The sequence below is a fragment of the Populus trichocarpa genome, chromosome 12 (assembly GCF_000002775.5).
Source record: "Populus trichocarpa isolate Nisqually-1 chromosome 12, P.trichocarpa_v4.1, whole genome shotgun sequence".
NCBI classification, from domain to species: domain Eukaryota; kingdom Viridiplantae; phylum Streptophyta; class Magnoliopsida; order Malpighiales; family Salicaceae; genus Populus; species Populus trichocarpa.
Window position 1 is genome coordinate 15,027,905 of NC_037296.2, and position 18,626 is coordinate 15,046,530.

The window sequence follows — 18,626 nt, forward strand, 5'->3', positions numbered from 1 at the left end:
TAGACTGGGTCGATCACCAGGTTGGGTTTCAAAACTATGTAAAAAAGGCTTAATTATGCAAAAAAAAAAAAAAAAGTTTAACAATCCAATTGAAAACTCTAAAAAATCTCAATGTTAAAATTTAAAGTTAAATATGAGAGGATGAATAATAAAGTGGATAAAAAAAAAAACACCACACACTTTATAATCTTATAGCATATATATAATTTTTTTTATATAATATACCGTATCATTTAACATATCAACTCTAATAATATTTAAATATCACTAACACGTATTTAGGAAGAATAAATTTAAAATAACAACTTTTCAAAGTTTTTAAACTTTCGAACAAGCTACTAAATAAATCCACTTGTTATGTTACAATCTTCAATTTAGATAAATTTTTAATTTTTTTTTCACAAATCCCGTATTTTATCAATTTTCTTAGATTCAACTCAATGGGTGTTTGGTATATATCATGGTGTAAAATGTCTTTTAAAAATATTTTTTATTTTAAATAAATTAAAATATTTTTTTCAATTTTTTTATATCAATATATTAAAATTATAAAAAATATTAATTTAATATTTTTTAAAAATAAATATACGTTTTTTTAAATCTACCGTACTACACACGAATTCTTCGTCTTATGTCAAGAACATGGTCGAAGATGCTTACCAATGTTAAAAAAAAACGTTTAAATTCGACACACGACTTGACCACACTGGATATTTGCCTTGAAGAGACGTACCAAAAAGCTACACGCCCTCATCATAGACGATACTGAACCTCCACGATAACCCAATAAAACCACGCCACATCATCCCCAACCTCGCGTCGCCCCGCGTTATCAAAATCGATCACGGTTCCCCACTCCAAAAACCAGCACGTGTCCAATTAACACCGGCAAAACCCGTCAACACATTCCCTTACCAGTACAGCCGGTCATTCTCTGTGCTTCAATTCCCGCTAGGTATATAATCAGCTCCTTCCCTTTTCTCCTCTCTGTCTCTCTCTCTCTCTCTCTCTCTCTGATTTTCGGTTTCTGAATTAGCCAAAAAAATTCTGCGTTTCGCTTTATCCAGATTGCTGTTTCAAGGTCAGTAGAAAAGTAATCTTTTGATTTTATTATGTATTTATTTTCCTGGAAAACAAATTATTATTTGAAGTATATTTCTTTTTTGATTTTTTTTGTTTTTTTGATCTTCTGAGCTAAAAAAAGCAACCTTTTTTTTGTGTCTGTTCTATTTTTTGATCTTTTGATTTTTAAGCGACAATTAAGAGCTTGATTTTGATTAAAGTGAGGATCTTTTTGAGTTCTTGATTTTGAATGTGAGTAATTAAGTCGTGGTTAAGCTTGATTAGTTGTTAATAACATATAATTAGTGATTATAGGGGTTTTACGTGATAAATTTAAGAGTCTTTTTGGGTTTTAGTTAGGTAGTGTGGTTGTTGTAGCTAAAGCTTAGCTAAAAAAGTTAGGGTTTTCTTGGGGATAATTTAGGAAATTAGGTTTTCTGAGTTGTGGTTGAAGGGGGGTTTAATAAAAGATGATTAAATTTGGGTTTTTTTGGGGCTTAGGTAGTGTTGTAATTGTTACTAAATTTAGCCAAGGATTAGGTTTTTTGTGAGGTAATTAGGGTTTTTTCAGGGATAAGCTGGTTCTTGAAATTGTGGTAATTGAAATTAGTCTTCATTGTTGTTTTCTTTTTGGTGTTCTTCCTTTTTGCTAGTGCTGATGTAGAGTTATATTGTTTGTTTTAGATCCCTACAAGAAATTGTTGAAAGCTGAAACAGATCACAAAAATATTGGGTTCAAATTTGGTTGGTGACGCCCGAATTGTTGATTATATTGTGTGGTTTTTGTGGGTTTTATAATTTTGATCTGGGTTTTGGTTTTATAATTTTATTATTACTGAGGGGTTTAAGGATATTTAGTATTGAAAAAATTGGTCAGGGCTGGCTCTGGAGAGCTACTTAGATTCTGGCCACCAAGGGTCGGTGCCTGGTATGGTACCTTCTCGAGTGGCTGGAGCTTTAGCCCAATCTTCCTCAAGTTCTGGAATTTTCTTCCAAGGGGATGGGCAGTCCCAGGGTTTAGTTAACTCTCACTTGAGCTCATCATTTGGCAACTCATCAAATTCGATTCCTGGAACCGGGCGACCCAATTTGGGTCCGGTTTCTGGGGACATGAATAATGCGGTTTTGAACAGTGTGGCAAACTCCGGACCGAGTGTTGGGGCGAGTTCTTTGGTGACCGATGCAAATTCAGCGCTTTCTGGAGGTCCTCATTTGCAGAGAAGCGCAAGTATCAATACAGAGTCATATATGCGCTTGCCAGCATCGCCTATGTCTTTTTCATCCAATAATATAAGCATTTCAGGCTCATCAGTTGTTGATGGGTCCTCTGTGGTGCAGCAGGGCAACCATCAGGACCGAAATGTCCAGCAGGTTCTGCAGAATCAGCAGCAACAACACGGTGCTTCAAGTGCTACATCCTTGCCCACATCACAAATTGGGCAAGTTTCACTTCCCATGGGTCCACGAGGCCAGGGATCCTTTCTTCAAGACCATAATAATCTATCGCAAGTGCAAAAGAAGCCAAGATTGGATATCAAGCAGGAAGATATTCTGCAGCAGCAGTTGTTGCAGCAACTGCTGCAAAGGCAGGACTCCATGCAGCTGCAAAACCGAAACCCGCAGCTACAAAACTTGATTCATCAACATAGACTGAGGCAACAGCAGCATCAACTTCTCCAATCTATGCCACCGTTGCAGAGAGCCCAGTTACAGCAGCAGCAGCAGCAGCAGCAGCAGCAGCAGCAGCAACAGCAGCAACAGCAGCAGCAGCAGCAGCAGCAAATGCATTTGAGGCAGCAAATGCAACAACAGGCCATGCAACCAGCATCTGCCCTCAAGCGTCCCTTTGATGGGGGTATTTGTGCCCGTCGTTTGATGCAATATCTATATCATCAGCGGCAACGGCTTGCTGTAAGTTCTTGCTGTTGTTTGATAACTCTATAGCAGATAACCTTTTCCTCGTTATTAATATTTGTGGCATTCTGATGTCGTACTAAATTCATGTTTTCCCTGGGTAAATATGTATGCTCATATACTTATTGCCCAATATATAAATTCATTTTAATTAAGCAGTTCCTGAAAGCACAAATGTGTTTTTAATCTTGTCATGGACTTTTATTATTTTAACAGGAGAACACTATTGCATATTGGCGTAAATTTGTCTCAGAGTACTATTCTCCTCGCGCGAAGAAAAGGTGGTGCTTGTCATTATACGAGAATGTTGGGCATCATGCACTTGGTGTTTTCCCCCAGGCAGCTATGGTCAGTGTTTTTGTCCTTTTCCTGTTAATAAAATTTTTCTATTTAATTTTAACTGACAAGTCATTGGAGTCCTTACTGATACAAGTGAATAGATTTCTATTATTTTTCCTGATGTTGAGCTTTAGTTTTTCCATTTTCTCATGGTGATTTCATATGTTGGTTAAGAGCAAGCAATAGATTTAGTAGCTTCAGTCATCACTTGTTTATTTGTAGACATCATGTTGTCATCACCTGCATGTAACAGTTCTTTTTTTCTTTTTTCAGGAGGCATGGCAGTGTGACCTTTGTGGTTCCAAGTCTGGAAGAGGTTTTGGTAAGGGAATTGTGATGCTTTGTAGTAATGGATGATGTGCCCCAACATTATCACTCCTATACTCTAATTCCTGGAATTTGTTTCATGTAAAAAATGACATTGAAAATTACTGGTTTGATTTTGGAAAGAATTGCATGTTAGTGTGAGATAATTTAGCTTCATAAGTTTACTGAATGCTTTTACTCTGTGCAATCATTTTTGTAATTTGAGTATCTTGTGTAAACACTGTCAAACTCTGGTCACTCTCGGAGTTGACCCTACATGATTTTATGGAAGTCAATACAGTGTAATGTATACATAAATCTATGGGAGACAAGATTAACAAAGCATAATCTTGACTTCAATTTTCTTTCATGGAACTATTGCTTGTCAATTGGAGTGTTGATGCAAACAAATGGTATAATCTTAACTTCAATTTATTTTCACATTCAAATTGAGAATTCATATTCCCATTGGTTATCAAGCATAATTGTTGACATGAAATGAAACAGGCATGGGTTCCAAATCTGGATTGCATGGGGTGAAAAATTGGGATATGACAGGACTGATAAAAGTTTTTTTTTTCCTCTTTTTTTTTGTTTCTCTTTTGATGTTTAATGGTTGTTTCTGGCTCGGTATTTTGGTTACTCAACTTTTTGGCCCTAATTTGCATCTATAATCATTCTCTTGGTATGTTTTTTGTGCACTTGTGTAGTATCTATGTTATCTGCTATGAGGGTCATTCATAAAAAGGAAAGGGACATATCTGGGTGCTTTGATTTTCTGGTTAATTTATTTTCCTTGGGCATTAGCTGAGGTGGGTTGTTCAGGATGAGCCCCGAGTTTAAATTCTCACCGGTGGTTATTTTTTCCTCAGATTTCTTCTGCCTATTTTAAGTTGACTTGTTTACAAGCGTTTATGGTGGTTTGTTGCGCTCTCCACAAGCCACCTTTTTTGAGGCTATTAAATTCAAATATCTTCATTTTAGTAGATGAAACAAAATATGAACATCATCAAAGAGCCATCTGCAGCTCATTAGCTAAAAAGCTAAAATGCGTGCTTTGGTTCTTTTCTTCTTTGTTTTTTGGAATGTTAACATGATAACATGATGATTCCATATTTCTTGCTCGTCATAAAATACTCATAGGGCCACTATCTAGCTCCTGTTCAACCCTCAACTTAGACGTAACCAGTGTAACTTGGAACATCCTTGTGATTCATTTATTCTGGAGATTTAACTCTGAGCTTGTTATGGGTTATTTTTTGCAGAGGCAACTTTTGAAGTACTCCCTAGGCTTAATGAAATCAAGTTTGGAAGTGGTGTCATTGATGAGCTTCTGTTTTTGGACTTGCCGCGTGAATTTAGATTGCATTCTGGAATAATGATGCTGGAGTATGCAAAAGCAGTCCAAGAGAGTGTATATGAGCAACTTCGTGTTGTTCGTGAGGGTCAGCTTCGTATTATATTCACCCCTGACTTAAAGGTCAATATGAACACTGTTTCTGATACAAGTATTGATAATTTCTAAATTTCTTAATAACTGGCTAGTACTTCTATTCATTTTTAGATATTGTCGTGGGAATTTTGTGCTCGGCGCCATGAAGAACTTCTTCCACGGAGGGTGGTTGCACCACAGGTACTATGTTTGAAACATTGTGTTCATTGGAAAGTTCCTCTAGTTCTTTGTTTTTCTGGAGTGATGCTTCCTAGAGATGATCCATCACAGTTACCCTAATCAAAGAAAAACATGAGAAAACGAATAGAGAAATAGAGGCTGAAATAGTCATCTCTTTGTTTGGTTGTGAATGCTCTTAATCCAAAGCATTCAAGGATAAGCGTGGTGGATCTTCAATAACACCTATGCAGTTCTAGATAGCAATTACTGGATTGCACATCATTCGTCACTGTGATGTGAGCCCTCTTCAATTTTGAATGTTGTAGATACATTTTTAACTTCAACCTAGTGAGTGCTTTTGCAGGTGAATCAGTTGCTCCAGGTTGCGCAGAAATGCCAGAGCACTATTGCTGAAAGCGGATCTGATGGGGTTTCTCAACAGGATCTGCAAACAAACAGCAATATGTAAGTAAAATGAGCATTCTCTTAATTCTTTCTTAATACAATTTGGTGCTGCTTATGCAAGCTTTCTGGCTGAAGCTTCTTGACTCATAAAGTTAATACACTCCTATGTTAATGAGCTTAGGTCCACACAGACCCCGTCCTTGAGGCTATATTTCCTGAAATAAAAAGCATTTGACATGTTCCTGTTGTTTTGATGGACATAATTATGTTGTTTTGCTAACTCAAGCTCCCCTATTCATATGATACAATGAGTGCTTGAGGTATCTAGTGTTGATCCTGCATAAATGAAAGTTGTGGAGAGAGAATTTGGGTGTCCTTGAGCATTTTGGATGAAGTCTCTCAAGATTTGAATCTGTAGACTAGAACTTGCAGCTGAGACTGTTACCTTTCTAGACAGTGGTCCTCATAAATCTTTTATGTTCTAGTGGAGCATTAAACCATATAGCTTTCCTCAGGCATGACATTCACAAAACAGTGTCTCAACTCTTGAATGAGCTTTAAAATTTTAATTGAAGGCTTTATCAAATAATATTTGGTTTGCAAAGGAATGGATTATAATTATGGCTAGCAGTTAAATACTGATCCAACATTGATCTTTTATAAAGGGTTCTGACAGCTGGTCGCCAGCTTGCAAAGAGTTTAGAGTTGCAGTCACTGAATGATTTGGGTTTTTCCAAAAGATATGTCCGGTGCCTGCAGGTATAACTTTCACACTTTCTGGATCTGAATTTCTATACTGATAGAAGAATTACAATTTACTTTGTTTTATGATTTTTACTTCAATGTGTGACAGATATCTGAGGTTGTCAACAGCATGAAGGATCTGATTGATTTCTGTCGGGAGCAAAAAGCTGGGCCTATTGGTAAAATCCTTTTGTGGCTGGTGTTATTCCAATTTGTGTGTTTTACCCTATCCTAGAAGGTTTCTTTAGAATAAAATTTTGTTATGCAGTTCAGTGCTTTCTCAAGTTTAATATCTTGTGGTTGAGAAAAATTGGAGTGTTTTGGCTTCTACTTTTCTTTCTTCCTTTATTATTTGCAATGATCTGTGTTCTAATTTTCTTTAGACTGAAAGGGTGTCTCGTGTTGATATATTTGCCTTATCTGCTGCTAGGAATTTTCTTATTAAGATTTTTCTGATGTTTGCATTCAACATGAAGGTCACTACCTCGGATGAATTTTATCAGAAACTGGCCCTGTTTGGTTTCATTTCTTTTATACAATCCTTATTATTTTAGTTCTTAGACAGCTAACAATTTTGCGGTTCATTTTTGTTCATTTTGACTATTCTGCTTTGTTTTTTTGTTGCCTGCTAATTTTGGTCATGAGAGAAAATGTTGTTTCAATCATAGACTGCATAAAGACCTGATGTGAATCCATGTCTGCAGAGGGCTTGAAAAGTTATCCTCGACATGCCACTGCAGCTAAGCTCCAGATGCAGAAAATGCAGGAAATGGAGCAGTTAGCAAGTGTTCAAGGTCTGCCAACTGATAGGAACACCATCAATAAGCTGATGGCATTACATCCAGGAATAAACAATCATGTCAATAGCAACAATCAAATGGTTGGTCGAGGTGCTTTGAGTGGTTCGGCGCAGGCTGCTTTGGCATTAACAAACTACCAAAATCTGCTCATGAGACAGAACTCGATGAATTCAAACTCCTGTTCACTTCAACAGGAGGCTGCTTCACCATTCAGTAATTCTAATCAGAGTCCATCCTCAAACTTCCAAGGAGCTGCTAATTTCATACAAGGATCCATGCAGAACTTACCTGTGAGTGGCTTTTCAAGTCCACATCCACCTCCCCAACAGCCCCAGCAGCTGCAGCAGCGCTCATTGAGCTCTAATAGCTTACTCCAACAGAGCCTTCCACGATCCTCCCATGGCAACCAGACATTGCAACCACAGATGATCCACCAACTGCTGCAGGAAATGTCCAATAACAGTGGGGGAGGAGTCCAACAACATTCCATTTCTCGGCAGAGTGGGAATGGTGGTGTGGCAAGGATGGGACTCGGTTTTGGAAGCAACAGTATGGCAACAGCACCAACTGCTTCCACTGTGTCAGTAAGTGCAGGAGGACCTGCACCAAGCCAGAGCAACAGTTTTAAAGCTCCTGCAAACAGTGATTCTTCGGCAGCTGGTGGCAACAGTGGGTTTAACCAGAAAGTACCAGATTTGCCTCAGAATCTTCATCTGCAGGACGACATTGTTAGTGATATTGCCCACGAGTTCACTGAAAATGGGTTTTTTAACAGTGACCTTGATGATAACATGGGTTATGGTTGGAAGGCATGACTAACAGAGGTGGACCAGTTATTTGCTCTCAAATGAGCGAGTGTTGGCCATCTGTATTTGTACAGAATATTCAGATATCTGCTTTCTCCCCTACCTCCCAAGCTTTTTCTAATTATGGAATTTGTTGTGGCATCAGGCACTTGCACTTCAGTAGGTACTTAGGTTTTCTCTATTTTTGTTCTTCTTCTTTTGCCTTCTCATCAACTTGTCTTTTTAGGGATTTTTTTAATCAAGTCTTGCAAGTGTAATCTATTGGACAAAACTGGAACAGGAAATATGATATCTAAATGAGTTCTCCAATATTGTATTTAAGCTTGTCTAGAATGTAATCTATAAGAATTTTGGGCCACATGCTTTATGGCTTTGAGGCACTTATCCTGTCTTGGGTGGATTGCCATATTCTTACTACTCTGTGCTGAAATACTCCCAACTCGCTTCAAAATAAGATGGCTAGTACTATGCCTATGATTCATTTGTAGAGTATTGGAAAGTGACTGCCAGTTTTAGGGTATGGCTGATGGGATTTGTCACCGAAATCCACGTCAATCTTATCCCATTCAAGCTCCTATCTTTACCGAAACCAGATAAATGCTTCCCCTACCTCTCATTTGTTGGGCAGCATCTTGCCCTCTTTCTAGGGTTTGACGCAGCGGCCTGCAAGTCACCTTATCTGCCTCGTCAAAAGGATTGGAACCAAAGTTGTGGCACTCCCACTCATTCAGGTTTTGTTTGATTAATGTTCCTCGGTGTTTCAAAATTAAGATTAACGCTAATGACTGACGTGGCAAAAAATGGTGGGCCAACTGGCGAAGCCCTAATCTTCGTAATCAGTAGAATGCCAGTGGATAAGAATGCCAAAGTAGCATAAAGTGACAGAAGAACTATCTTCCAAATCAGTCGGTCGCCACCCCGTCCCCATTGCTATTATGCCCAAACTCGAAGACACAACAGGACCCACTGGGCCTAGAAGACCGCCAGTTTAGTGAAATCCCCATGAGAACAACAATCTCTCAAGTAAAGAAACTATATATTTCTTCAAAGAGTTTCACTTTCTCTAGTCAAGGATTCTGTCTCTCCAATTTATTGTCCTGTGAATCTTTTCACAACAAGATTGCGAGAGAGAAAAGATTGTGGCATTTGAACTGAGTATGTGATCTGTCTCTCCAGTTGGTTGATGCTTGTAATGGATTCCTGTAATACGATTGATTTTAACATCTTGAACTCCATCTTACACTGTCCGTTGAATTAGTGTTTATCTGGTTTTATTTCTATTATTTTTATCTTTTCTATACTGGAATATAAACCAAATGTTACTTATACTCTGTATTTGTTCTTCAGACCATAATTAGATGCCAATAATACAGGCGAGAGTTTAACATACAGATCTACAATATTATAATCATCCTTCATTATTGTTTCACAAACACATGAACATGATCAATCCAAAATTTACATTGATTTGCAAGAATACAATATTTGTGGACCACAAAAAACTAACCCACCATTTTCATTTTTCAGCTAAAGCTGCCCCCCTAATATATTTCTTTACTATGTAACATCTCATGACCAATCCTACCTGCAAAGATTTCATTTGCCTTAAAATTGCTTCAACTTTTCTCTAAATTCACTAGGACATATCAACACAGAATCTAAGCACACACCACCTTTAGTATGTGTACAATCAATCTGCATCATGGAAAATTTGAGCTTCATTGGGGTATTTTTGTTGTCAACAACAAAATCACCAACACGGTAATGCCCCCAGTTTCCTTGTTGATGCAAGTAACATTCTGATGAGGCTTGCTGGCCATTCGATGTTGAAAGCTGAAATCGGACAGGTTTAGCACCCCAACCATGAACTTGATCGACATTACAGGCTCGTCGGCCAAATTTTTTCGAGGTTTTTCCCAGTTGGAGCTTGAAGAATAGGCTATAAGTTCCTGCTGGAAATTCAAACTCTAATTCTCCCACTACTTCAAGCCACCATATTTGTTGAAGATACGCAATTGTGTTGAACCTACACGGCAACAATATTTAAGTAGTTCTAAATTAGTTCTTGCATTTTTGTAACTTTGAATTAATTCTTACTATAATAATAATAGAAACATTTTTTTTAAAAAACTCTATCACACTTTTAAACAGAGAAAAGTTTACCATCCAAGTTCCATCATTATTTTAGTCATGCACACAAGGCATCCAAAGAAGTATTTAATTTCTCACAGCAGTCAAGGGGCAAGAAATCCAATAAATAATTGGCATAAAGTCTTCAATATTATAAATATTTTTCCATCTTGCAAATTAGTACTTGAAAGTCATTATTTTTAGTCAACTGTTTGCACTATTTTCTGGGGATTAATTGTAGACATAAGAAATGGCCTGCCACTGGCCAGATGTATATTTTAATACTCTCTCGATCAGGGAAAACTGTGGTCCATTTTTATTTTATTTTTAAATTATAAATTTATATGTTCATAGCTAGATAACCACAAACTTGCATAGATCTCTTTTCACTTTTGAATTTACTCGATTTTGATGTAGTAATTTAAATCCAAAATCCCATAAATCTTACTGATGCGCATCATGAAGCCTTCGATAGATCATGAATCTTACTTAATATATATAGAGAAACTCCAAAAAGAAAAAAAAAGAATATATAAATATTTAACCTGGATTCCTCAGATGAAATATGATTCCAATATCTTCGATCATCTATCCCAGTTATCCTTAATGCCTTATAAGAAACAGCTACACAAATCTTGCCACTACTTTTATCCAACCAAACTTGCTGTAGAAAATTAATCATGCGAAGATTTATCATTAAATATTAGACAAGAGATATAGCATATAATTAATTAACTCACTTGCGATCTATTTTATTGCATTTCTACAAAAAGAAGAGATCAGAGGGATATATAGATATATATATACCTTGGTGCCATCTTCAAAGCAATTAGGTTGACACAATCTTGCATAGATCTCTTTCTTGCTCAAACTCTCAGGACTCTGACCTAAAATCTTCTCTACAAGATACTTATAGTTTGATGGAAGCTTTGTTTCCCACACAAAATCAGCCAAAGAAGCACCATGAAAAGTCTTGTTCACCTTGGCTAGTTTGCATATCTCAGGAGGATCCAAGTGCATAAGAATAGAAGCAACACTACTTTCTGGGATATCATCAAGATTAGGTCTTACTGGAGAAGAACCTCCCTCACTTTCCAAGGCCAAACTAGACGAGCCAGCTCCCATAAAGAAAGCGAGAAAATCCAAGAAAAGAAACAAGAAGATACCCTAGATTGATATCAAGAAATCCAAGTGTTTAATGGTAGAGGAGGAGGTAGTAAGTCATTTGGCAATTTGGAGGAGGAGAGATTGAAGAAAGCTGTATAACCTTTTTCTTCATGTGTATGAGAGAGGTATGAATTTTAGATTTTAAGAGAGACAGAGAGAGAGAAAGAAAGATGGGAGTAGTACAAGCCTAGAAGGGAGAAAAAGGGATAAAGTAAAATTGAAAAACCTGTTTTTAATTTCTTTTAATTAATTCAAAGGAATATATATATATAAAAGCAAAGGATCAGAAGTTGTAAAAGGGGACGTGTACATGAGTGTGCATGGAATATATACATATATATTTCTCTGGTAGGGAATAATATGTCATATTATTATCCACACACGGTTTTGTGGCGATTGGGAAACCAACCAATCCATATATTAATATATATAATACTCACTTATATTTTGAAGTCAATTGGAGAATGATATTGATTTCTATTGGGACTTTACTTTTTGAATTCTTTTTGGGGATAGATATCAAGAGAGGAATGTGTGTGGGGATTAATTGATTCAAGTGATCATAGGTAGATTTCAATTATTAAAAAATTTCAAAAAAAGAAGAAGGAATATATATAGTGTATATATAATGGATTTTGATGAAGAAAAAAAATTATATTGGATTTTTTTATGTGAAAGTAGTTAATAAAAATTTCACTATATATTTTTTAATAATAATTGAGGAATTTTATTGATCGATGCTTGTGTCATAAAGCTAAAGACGAACTAGAATAAAAAAGAATACACAATTATATATACAAAACTAAAAAACTAAAACTAATTAATTGACGAGAGAAGAAAAATAGCATCTAAGTTAGACTTAATCCCTAATTTATTCTTATTATCGTAGTTTTAATTAAAAAAGAATAAATACCATCAGGAAATTTAACTACCATGCTTTCTGCAGCATCTTTTTTATATGACTTTTATAAATAATTCAAAAAAATTTAGCTAATATATTAATACGTGTAAAAGGAAGTTTATTTTTGTTTAATCCAAAAAGCCCAAATACTTTGTGAAAGATTTTTATACTAGTTCTCACTTTACAATTAACTTATTAATTAAGGGTTAATTTACATGTATGAAACGAATTATGAATATTCTTACTTTCTTCTTTTTTAATTATATCTGAAAATAATATTATCACTTACAAATATTTTTCTTTATCTTTTCATAATTGATTGAATTTTTTTAACTCAACCCTCAAAGAAGATGGTGCTAGCTTATTTTGTTCTCCGGCGGGTGGCAGTTTTGAGTTGATAATTAATGGAGTAAATTAATGATTAAATCACATTAATTACTTAAAATATTCAAAGTAATACTTACCTAAGTAGATTTAGTTGCTATATATAGAATTCTCCTGAAAACCATTCCTTTCCAATCCACAAGAAAAAAAAGGTCATGGAGCTTTGCACATGGTGGCCACTTGTTTAGCTTGAATGTTCACACACGTTTTTTTTTTTCATATAATGTGTACTATCTATGTCCCCTCAAATAATTGCTTGTTATCTTTATTCATGGAAAGTTTCAATCATGCTGACAAGGTATAATAATAAATAAATCAAAACTTAAAATTAAAGGATTTATTTTTCTTGTGGTTTCAAGTTTTAGTTTTATGGTTACTAATACGATGATTACTGGAGATTTACATGATTGTTAATCTCAGGGCTCATAAAATTAGTTGAAGCGCGCGCAAACTGACCCGGACACCCACGTTTCAATCACCAATCTCTAAACAATTCGAATGCAACATTTTTTAATTTTCATAAACATAATACAAGGTTTTTTTTATTTAAATTTTAGATTTACACATTATCCTTACTTGGGGAGGCTCACTATGGTTTGCTCTTTCAGTGTGGTCCAACATTTCCAGCCTAGATTTCATAAAGATCATGATTGCTTGCATCACACATATAGTTCATAGAAATTATATATCTTGCACATGGGACTATGCACTTTCTTCCCCCTGAAAATATATTTTATACCTTTATTTGTGTTAATTATTCAGTTTTCACTCTGTTTAATTAAAATCTCTATTGAATTAGAACCCGTAAAAATGTTCTTATTTTTTTCTTTTGGTTTAATTCTATGAAAGAGCTAGCTAGCGTGGCTTCAATTCTTGTTAGTTTTGACAGAATGGTATAATTAATTTAATGGATTTATAATAAAAGGGCTATGAACCAATAAATAAAAAAGGTAAAAAATTCAATATAATTGCTTAATTTCTTCACCGATCATCATCATTTACCCATGCATGGCAAGCTTTTTCCACACTAGAGGCTAGCACATAAATAAAAGTGAATGCTTTGTTGCTAGCTATTTAATTAATCGAAAGTGCATAGCACACGCAATAATTTTGTTTCCTAAAGATGGTGACTAGTTAGTCCAATGGTCCTTCATGCTCTGCCGGGACCTTCTTCTTTCAATGGGAATCATCAACTGGGATGTAATCAAATAATTACAAAGATTAAACTAGCTTAAGTTGGTCATTACTAAATTGAGAAACTTTCTCTCGAAAGTTGAAGAGAAATTATGTCGTCCACTAATTTCACATGCTTAATCACGTTTGCGAAGCACTTTTGAACCCTATCAGACGTGGGGCTGACTCAACACAAGTCATTCATTGAATTCATACACATATGGAACAGTACATGTGTGTAGGACAAAAAGGGAGACAGATGACACAAATTTTGGGTCGGAAATCATAAGGTTTGGACTGAATTCTCAAATGGTTGTATGTTTCTCATCTGAGTTTAAGAACACCATTGTCAAAAAATAATTGAGATAAGAAGGTTAGCTCGCAGTCTCAATATTGCTGCCAAAAGCTTTTAATGATGACAGTATGAAAGATGCAGATATATATATATATATATATATATATATATATATATATATATATATATATATATATATATATATATATATAACACATATTTGAAGGATTCTATTATGTTAGATCAGAGTCTGGAAATTTCCATGTATGATTAGATTTATAATATTTTATATAATTGCCAGATTAAATTTTATTTAATAATTTAAATTTTTGAGTTATAAATCCAATTATACATGGAAATTTCCAGACTCTGATCTAACATAATAGAATCCTCCAAATATGCGTTATATATATATATATATAATGGTTAAATGTTTAAAAATTTAAATTTTATAACATTTAATTTTTTCTAATTAAATAAATAAAATTAAACATATTGAAGCGATCCAAATAAGTTTATTTGAGAGTAGATAAAATTTATCTAAACTTGATGGATATTGACCGGATCTGAATGGATAAGTTTATTTTAAATAATTATTTTATTTTATGAGTAATATATATATATATATATATATATATATATATATATAATCATTCAGAAGTAGAATATAATGTCGATTGATATTCAAATTAACTAGAAAATGTATGTGATTTTTCGAGGTTAATATATTTGTTGGGATTGATACTTCCTAGAGTCCTAGATTAGGTGGTGAAATCTAGCATATCACATGATGATTTTCCAACGACCCTCTATCTTTGGTGGGTTCGATCAAAAATACATATCAAAAGGATTGAACATGACAAGTAATATTGATGATTTATGTTTTGTCAATTCATCACGTTTCTATCAATTCTTATTAATAAAAAAACAAATAAGTGTTGAACAACAAGTTTCAAGAAATTAAATTGATAATTAAATAAAAATATTAAAACGTGTGGGTTGTATATTATGAACTTGATACTGTTCATACAAACAAAACACTGTATATTTTTTTAATAATTCATTTTGATTCTTTAAGTTTTATTTTGTATGGTTTGATGTAATTGAAGGCTAATTAATTTGAATTTCTTAGGTAAGTTTGCAATTGAAAGAATATAGACTGAAATTAAAAAGATATCAAATATGAATTGCGTGCTAGAAATTATGTAAAAAATAACACTTAGATCCTCAAACTTTAAAAATAACATAAATTATATATATTCAAACTAATAGATTAATCTTTTTTTCTTCTAGCAATATTATTCTTACTTTCCATTGTCCTAAAACACAAATCTTCCCTGGCTATTCCTCCATGGCCAAATTCATGGCCAATTATAGGGAATGAACTTCAAATGGGAAACAAGCCCCATATTTTTCTTCAGGTTGATGGTCCACTCACGTCCCTCCGACTAGGGACTCAACTTGTTGTGGTAGGGTCTTCTCGGAAAGCAGCCTCAGAAATCCTCAAGACCCACGACAGAGAACTCTCCGGCCGGTGTGTCTCTAACGTACCATTCGCTAAGGACCCCAAACTGAATGGGGACTCCATAGCCTGGACGGTTGAGTGCACTGACCGATGGAAGTTCTTTCGTTCCCGGATAATAAATGAGCTATTTTTAGTCATTATTTTTTTAATTAAAATTAAAAAAAATACTAAAGAAAAGGAGAAATTACTATATATCCAAAAGACATTTCACATAAAATTATCTTTAATTTAATTTTTTTTTGAACTAAACATTAAAAGTAATGTTGTCTTTTCATAGAAAGAGAAGGAGAAGTTACTGGCCAAAGATACATTTTATTATTTATTAAAATAAGAAAATTATCCCTGATTAAGAAAAGAAAAACTTTGAATTAGGCATTAGAAGTAATATTGTCTTTTCACCAAGACATATTCTTTTATAAATTATAGGAGGTTAGATTGATCATTTTATTTTTTATTGCACATTAAAATTAATAATTTAAGTCTAAAATAAAAAAATATAATACCCATTACTAAAAGAGCATTTTGATTTCATTTTATATATATATTTAAATATATCAAATCAATGTGTCCTTAAAATCACTAAATAGAATATAATCTCAATCAATACTTCAAAATGACTAAACATATTTTTATGATTAAAAAAACATAAAAAGATTTTCCACATCTAAATTCCTAGCCTAGTTGGTGAAATCTACCTTAGTATATGATTATGTTTTTTTGTGGGTCCAATAAAGATTCCATTTCAAAAGGATCGAAAATGACAAGTAATATTGATGATTGTGTTTTGTTGATCATCACTTTTCTATCAATGCTTATAAATAATAATAAAAAAACAAATAGGGTTGAACAAGAAGTTTCAATAAATCAAATTGATAATTATAGGCCAATTGGTGTGAGGGTCCCAATTGATGAATCACATGGTTAATTTTGTACCGCATGCTTCTCCATCAACTCTAGTTCCTTAGCAATTGAAACTTATTTTTATCCTTATTTTTTTCCTGAATTTTAATTTCAAAAAATTATGAAAAAAAGTAATTAAATGTTGTAATAGCATATATATATTCAAACTAATAGATTGATGGTATTTAGTTAAGTACATCGGTGTTTATTTTTTTTAAATAAGGTTTCGAGTTCGAGTTTTTTAAATGAAATATATTATTATTAAATTTTTTTTGCTTAATCTAGCTGACTGGTCTAACCATAAATGTTGACTTGATTGAGGCTTAGGCCAAACTAGGTTTCCAGAGCACTGTGTATAGGATCCAAGGTTGATTGTTCTAACCATGAATGAAACCTAATCTATATGTATAGTCAAACCTAATCATTAAAAATTAAAAAAAAACTTATGATTTTTTTTAATTTTATCAATTATAATTTTCTGTTATAAATGACCCGTTGGTTCAATTGATGGCCTAGTGCCCTTGTTAGGCCAAGCCTTAAACCAAATTTGACAATCCTATTATTAATCTATGCTGGGAAAAGACAAGAATATAACCAAATTCACATATCACAATTCTCAATTCTTTTCTCTCTTTGTTCATTTAAAATATGGTCAACCATTTAACAAAAATAAAAATATGAATATTAAATAAACACACAACATAATGAATTTTTATGTGAAAAATCTTGGTGTGGGAAAAATCAACGGGAATATAGTCTACTCAAACTCTTTCTCCAAGTCAAATAACAGGATCATAAAGTTCTTTCATAACCCAGAGATTCATATTAAATCACTAAATTCATGATTATAAGGATGGATTCCATTAAAAAAAAGGGGGGGGGGATCTCACTAATTAGGTGTTTTGAAAATACTCAAATGTTAAAGTTTTTCAACGATCAACACTATCTAAGTTCAAGAGCTCGTTACCGGGAATAACATATCAAAATATTATTTTAATTAGAAAACAAATCATTGTCTGATTAAGGCATAAAAATAAAGAATACACTTTTTCTTCACTCTCTTATTTTTGGGCCATACGCTCTTCCTCTTAATGCATGGAGAGCAAAGGATAAATGCATGGAGAGCAAAGGATAAGAGGCTTTTTACAATTCAAAACCCTGAAAGACCAAAAACATTATAAATATAGAAAATTTTTTCAAAATACTTAATTTTATTTTTTTAGGTATTCTTTTGCCAAAAAGCTATTTCAACCTTTTATATAGAAAAAAAAAACTAGAGAACCCTAATAATACTTAATAGAAAAAAAAATTAGGGAAAAATCTCTTTCAAATAGGAAAAAAAACTAGAAAAGTATCATAATAAAGAATAGAAAAATAAAATAGAAAAAAATAAAATTAACTAAGAAAAATATCTATTTTCCTAAAAAAAGCTCTAGAATTAGTCTCTCTAGGTTGAAAGGAACTCGTACTCGAGTTTAGTCTTTTAGTTAAAAATTATTCTCCATCAAGAACATCATTTTATGTGTGAATCACCTTAATATGAGTTCCTAACACCTTTATATCGACCACTTTATCATGGATTTCTAACACAACACTTTTAGACAGACAACTTTATTATGAATCCATAACACAATAACTTGGTGCGGGTCGTCGCATCAAGGATCCCATCATTAGAAATTTAAATGATAACAATTGATATAGACAAAAACAACACTCTAGTTTTTGAATGTTTTTTTCTCGAAGAAAAACCTCCTTATCTCCTCTTATACAAGTATGTTATGTTATGCAACTTCTTCAAAGCATAATAATCACCAAATACCATTGAGTTTTAATATCAATTGACATAAGTGATGCGAATGATAAGAGGTTTGTTATAAGTCAAAACTCTCTAAGACCAAGAATACTATAAATATAGGAAGACTCTCAAAATATTTAATTTAATTCATTTATATCTTCCTTTGTTAAAAGGCTATTACAACCCTTTATATAGAAAAAAACTAGAGAACCCTAATAATACTGAATTGAAAAAAAATAAATTAGGGAAAAATATCCCTTTCAAATAGAAAAAAACTAGAAAAGCATTATAATAAAAAAAAAATAGATAGAAATAAATAAAATAGATAGAAATAAAATGATATTATTTCCATTTACAAAATGGTGGAA

General features: G+C 33.5%; 2 protein-coding genes across 6 annotated transcripts; one reads left to right on the plus strand and one right to left on the minus strand.

Moving 5' to 3' along the window:
* The first annotated feature begins 920 nt into the window (after nucleotides 1-920).
* LOC18103960 (probable transcriptional regulator SLK2) lies at nucleotides 921-8,309 on the plus strand. 5 transcript variants are annotated; one of them, XM_052446161.1, is made up of 11 exons: nucleotides 921-1,081; nucleotides 1,747-2,775; nucleotides 2,821-2,973; nucleotides 3,193-3,324; nucleotides 3,589-3,637; nucleotides 4,887-5,101; nucleotides 5,186-5,254; nucleotides 5,598-5,698; nucleotides 6,304-6,397; nucleotides 6,492-6,561; nucleotides 7,087-8,309. In XM_052446161.1, exons 2-11 carry the CDS (start codon nucleotides 1,993-1,995, stop codon nucleotides 7,995-7,997), a joined length of 2,577 nt encoding a protein of 858 aa, XP_052302121.1. In that variant the 5' UTR covers nucleotides 921-1,081; nucleotides 1,747-1,992; the 3' UTR covers nucleotides 7,998-8,309. The 5 variants fall into 5 exon arrangements, with proteins under 5 accessions (XP_052302121.1, XP_006377081.3, XP_052302120.1 ...); XM_006377019.3 differs by having other exon boundaries at nucleotides 1,747-2,973; XM_052446160.1 differs by having other exon boundaries at nucleotides 951-1,081; nucleotides 1,940-2,973.
* A 1,074-nt stretch (nucleotides 8,310-9,383) lies between these two features.
* On the minus strand, nucleotides 9,384-11,496 carry LOC7484404 (F-box protein PP2-A14). Its single transcript, XM_002318207.4, has 3 exons — nucleotides 10,926-11,496; nucleotides 10,664-10,782; nucleotides 9,384-10,014 (listed from the first exon to the last, which is right to left on the minus strand). The coding sequence occupies exons 1-3, from the start codon at nucleotides 11,241-11,243 to the stop codon at nucleotides 9,594-9,596; spliced, it is 858 nt and encodes a 285-aa protein (XP_002318243.3). The 5' UTR covers nucleotides 11,244-11,496; the 3' UTR covers nucleotides 9,384-9,593.
* Between the last annotated feature and the right edge of the window lie 7,130 nt (nucleotides 11,497-18,626).

Coding starts and splice junctions, on each gene's coding strand:
- LOC18103960 (XM_006377019.3), top strand. CDS start 1,993: ATGGTACCTTCTCGAGTGGCTGGAGCTTTAGCCCAATCTTCCTCAAGT. Junction 2,974..3,192: donor ATCAGCGGCAACGGCTTGCT/GTAAGTTCTTGC, acceptor TTATTTTAACAG/GAGAACACTATTGCATATTG. Junction 5,255..5,597: donor GGAGGGTGGTTGCACCACAG/GTACTATGTTTG, acceptor GTGCTTTTGCAG/GTGAATCAGTTGCTCCAGGT.
- LOC7484404 (XM_002318207.4), bottom strand. CDS start 11,243: ATGGGAGCTGGCTCGTCTAGTTTGGCCTTGGAAAGTGAGGGAGGTTCT. Junction 10,783..10,925: donor GCTTTGAAGATGGCACCAAG/GTATATATATAT, acceptor AATTTTCTACAG/CAAGTTTGGTTGGATAAAAG. Junction 10,015..10,663: donor ATTTCATCTGAGGAATCCAG/GTTAAATATTTA, acceptor GTTGCCGTGTAG/GTTCAACACAATTGCGTATC.